At 49.0% G+C, this 4,559-nt stretch overlaps 1 protein-coding gene across 1 annotated transcript in view; it reads left to right on the forward strand.

Annotated features, from left to right (window-relative positions):
- The first annotated feature begins 3,565 nt into the window (after positions 1-3,565).
- Positions 3,566-4,559, forward strand: part of MED18 (mediator complex subunit 18) — a 2,393-nt gene continuing 1,399 nt past the window's right edge. Inside the window, exons 1-2 of the mRNA XM_009327309.1 lie at positions 3,566-3,654; positions 4,197-4,399. Coding sequence (XP_009325584.1) covers positions 3,566-3,654; positions 4,197-4,399 — 292 coding nt within the window. The remainder of the gene's footprint in view (positions 3,655-4,196; positions 4,400-4,559) is intronic.

A 4,559-nucleotide genomic window follows, 5' to 3' on the forward strand; every position in this document is an offset into this window, starting at 1 on the left:
CCCCGCCCCGCGGTGCCGCAAGGGTCGGGAGCCTTCAGCCTCGCGCAGGTGGCCCGCCCTCCCGCTCCTTTCAGCCGCCTTCTGGGGCGGAGTGAGAGCCCTTACTACTGGCAGTGCGTTTAAGGGAGCTGATCAGCCCCACCGCTTTCGGGAGGCGGCTGACCGCTTCTGAGGTGGTGCCCTCTTCCCTCTCTCCCCTTGGGCTTCTTCGGTTCCCCTCCCTCCCCTTCGGCTTTGGTTAGGGAAGGTTTACGCTGCAGGATGACGCCTGCTGAAACAAGGAGACGATGGTTTGGGCTCCAGGCGGCGGCGTTTCAGCAACAGTCTCCCTGCTCCACGGATCCTCCCTGTTGCCTCGGGGGAAGCTCGTGTTCCTGGCAGATGCATCTCGCCTTCGTGCGAGGCGGTGACGGTGCTCTACGTCCAGTGAAACTCCTCGCGCTGACCGTTCCGTACCTCGTCTTCCTGCCGAGAGATCGCTGCTGGCCCCAGGCTCACCTTCCTGCACCCGCCTCTGGGAGGGGGCCTGCCTCTGAAGCTAACCTTATCTCGGCAGCGCTCGAGGGCTTTTGCAGTCCATTACGCAATGCAAGGTTACCTAGTGTCCAACCATCTTCAGCACTGGTTTATGTTCAGTTCGCTTCTTAATCTCCCCAGGGGGACACTAGCCCCCGCTTTGATAGGTTCTTCCCAATTACACAGAAGCCAGCAGCATTCCCACTAGCACTCAGGCTATCTAGAAAAACACGGTGGGTTGACACAGCTTGCTCGCTCACCCCCACCCCAGCAGGATGGGGAAGAGAATCGGTAAGGTAAAAGTGAGAAAACTCACGGATCAAGATAAAGACTGTTTAATAGGTAAAATGGAGCTGCACACACAAAGCAAAATACGGTACTTAATTCACTGCTTCCCATTGGCAGGCAGAGCCTCAGCACACTAACGGTTACTTGGGGAGACAGATGCCATAACCACAAATGTTCCCCTGCCATATGGTGGAACATCCCTTTGGTCAGTCGGGGTCAGCTGTCCTGGCTGTGTCCCCTCTCAACCTCTTGCCCACCCCCAGCCGGCTCACTTGCGGGGAGTACAGGGGAGAAAGAAGCACAAAAAGAAAACCCTGCTCAGCAATAGGCAAAACATGGGTGTGTCATCAACACCGCTAGTCACAAATCCAAAACGCAGCCCCATACAGGCTGCTATGAAGACAATTAATTCCATCCCAGCCAGAGCCTGTACACAGAAGAAAATCTAGCTCTTGGCACCAGTATCTGCTGAGATCCACAGCAGCCAAATAAAGACCAGCTCTTAGAATCACGGAATGGTTTGGGTTGGAAGGGACCTCTAAAGGTCATCGAGTCCAGCCCCCCTGCCGTGGGCAGGGACACCTTTCACTAAACCAGGTTGGTTGCTCAAAGCCCCGTCCAACCTGGCCTTGAACACTTCCAATCATGGGACATCCACTGCTTCTCTGGGCAGCCTGTTCCAGTGCCTCACCACCCTCATAGTGAAGAATTTCTTCCTTACCCACTTTATTCTTCCGGAGAAGAATTGTACAAGGTCAGTCCATTTTCATAAGCTAGAACACCAGGATGAAATAACCATGCCATAAAAATTAGGCCAATGACCAGTATCCCCTAGGACCACTGGGTGAAAGACCAGACTTGGGCAAGTCTATCAAGCTCAGGGCAAGACTAGTCACATAGGTCTGAAGCTTCTAGCTTTCCACCTGCTACCACAACACAGTTTGCCAAATTGCTTCCTACTTCCCCTGTAACGAAACACTGGTCTCCAAGAACAAACAGAAGGCAGTCCTACAGTACGTGTATGCCATAGGCTGCATCATCATCCATCCGCAATCTCAGACAAGCGGTCTCCTACGGAGGCAGCCCCTGTGTAAAGTTGCCTTGAAAACCTTACTTCACCCTCAAAATAAGTGGGCAATGTTGCTGCCTTCTTTTGCCCAGCACTGATTGCTCGATCAGTGTTTCGCCCTTAGCCCACACCCAATCAAGCCTGCTTTTGTACACTGTCACGGGTACAACCATGCTGCCAAGGGTAAAACTTTTTTTAAAAGGTGCTCGAAACAAGCCAAGCACTAGCATAACAACAGTGTGTACAGCAGTCCAGCTCATTCCCCTTCTTTTATATGTGAGAGCCGGCATAGCTCTGTGTGAGCTGGCCCCGTTTAACAACACTAAACCAGTTAAAATTAGTTCAACTTTTGGGAACATTGGCTCTAAAAGAACGCTTTGCTAGTGAAAAAAATGGGCAGGTCTATCAGGCACACGGAGGGACACCACAGTTGGCAGAGTTTCTGGCTAAACAGAATTGCACTTTTTCAGGAATGATCTTGGCTTTCCCATGTGAAAAATGTTTCTGGGTAAGTAAGTCTAAAGAGTTGGACACTCACTAAGGAAATGTTCTCACAGCAACTTCTTTTAATATTAAACAAAGCACCCTAAATTGGTCGTTTAAAATCCAGGGGACCCAGTCACATAGCATAGAAAACTACACGCAACTTTAGTTCTTGCTTTGATAATACAAGTTTAGGAACAGGGCCAAGTCTGGAAGCCACCAGGCCGGCCAGCTCATTGAACTATCTCACTTAAAAAATTTTCCTGCTTTGCAAGGTGGAGAGGAATAAACCATAGAGTGTATTATACTGAGGCTGGTAATAAGTCATCGATTACCTGATGTTTGTTGTCTTCTCTCTCCATCTTTGTGCTGTAAGCTCACGTAGTCCCTTTATTTAAGATAGTCCCTGAGCTATTGACACATCATTGCCTGTGGTGAAATGTCCAAGAACAACCCAGCATCCTTGAGTTACCTGTTAAGACAGAGAAATCACTTAATGAGCAATCCTAGCCTTGAAATTCTGTCAACAACTTTAAAAAATGTAAATTATGCAATGAACTCATTGTATAATGCCTATATGTATAATATGCCTATTACATAACTGGAGTAATTAATTTCAACAAGCTCGCACATAGATTTGTGGGGTGGAAGGCTTTTTGCTATTAATTCACCACCAGTGAATAGAGAGTGCTGCACGCTTGGTCTGAAAGCAATTTTGATTGATAAAGGTGACAAAATGGGGATTCGGACCCAAAGCCTGTGAGATAAGTGAGAAAAAAATCCAAGTTTTAGTAACAAGGAAGAAAAATCTTACATCCAGTTTATATCTAACTGACCCTCCCTACTGTTCGTGTCATTTCAATGTGTGAAGATGGCTGGTCGCACGTTTCACCAGACGTTTCCCTGCAGGAGCTCTGCAGGGAGGGCTCTGCTCTGTGCCCTTGAAGTGTTGTGACACAGAGCTGAGACAAAGGCCTGGCCCTGCACGGGCGTCCCGTTTCCCCGACACAGCCAGGTGTATAAGAAGGGTTTTTAAAGGGAGTTGAGCAGAACTTAGGTAGGTGGCTGGGAAGAACACGTTTACCCTCCATTTCTATCTCTGTTTCTCTCCACCTCCTCCATCTGCCTGACCAACTGTCTTTTGTGTCTGCTGCGTCTTATCTTCAACAAGTGCAGAAAAAGGTTCTTTTTCTGAGATACCTTTAAGGTATGGAGGTGCACTATAGAGCCTCCGAGCCCAAGGTGACAAGCAGCTCAGCAGCTGCAGGACTGTGTTGTCGCTGTCTTTTACACGACTGGTGAGGGGATTTGGAGGTGTTCTCTGTGTGTGTGTAAGCCACTTTTGCTCACCTATTTTGTCCAGTCCTACAGGACTGGGATACAGTTTGGGATAACGTTTGTTTTCTGCATTGCACTACTGCATAGCTCCTCAGGCTACAGGGCAGAACAATGGGAGGTAGCTGCAGCTGGGGAATTTAAAAGAATTTGCATTTCAAACCAGAAAAAGTAGACATCCTCTTAGGGTTTTTTTAGGCATCTGTAGTAAGGTTACCATGCACCTCAGCTAGGCAGAAGAGAGAATCTGTATCACCACAGAAGGAAGCGAATCTCAGAAACTACCCCTTGCGGAACACTGAAGTGCATTTTTGACTCATTTTTGCTTTTCCCAGCTATCTTTCTCACTATATAGTCTTTCATTCTAACTGTATGATGAGCACATTAACTAAAGCTGACCTGTAGACAAGAGAAAACCTATTTTTTGCTCTTGGAAGCATAAGGAAGCTTTTGAACTGCTACCCAAGCCTTTTGTTGACTATTTTCTTCCTTTATTTCAACACAGGCCTCTTATCCGCCGTCGGGGAAGTACGTGCAATGCCTACGCGCTGCAGCGGCTACCTGGGCTGTGGTTCCAGCTTCAGCGACAGCCAGGTCCCCCCTGGATTGCACTGTGCCCCGAAGTCACCCCCGTTCAACTGCAGGGCTGTGCTCCACGCCAGCTCCGATGTTATCCGGGCCGAAACAAATTATTACTGCGCTGGGAGAGTATGCTTACGCCGTTATTTCCCATTTGCAGGTGTTCGCCTTGCGCCAGTATTTATGTAATTTATTTGGGGGAACTTTACGCGTACACCTTCCCCTGCGTAGGAAACCGGAGGGGAGGCACCGCGCCCTGGGTACAACTACAGCGAGGGCTGCTCCCGCC

The sequence above is a fragment of the Pygoscelis adeliae genome, unplaced genomic scaffold (genome assembly GCF_000699105.1).
Source record: "Pygoscelis adeliae isolate BGI_AS28 unplaced genomic scaffold, ASM69910v1 Scaffold26, whole genome shotgun sequence".
Taxonomy (NCBI): domain Eukaryota; kingdom Metazoa; phylum Chordata; class Aves; order Sphenisciformes; family Spheniscidae; genus Pygoscelis; species Pygoscelis adeliae.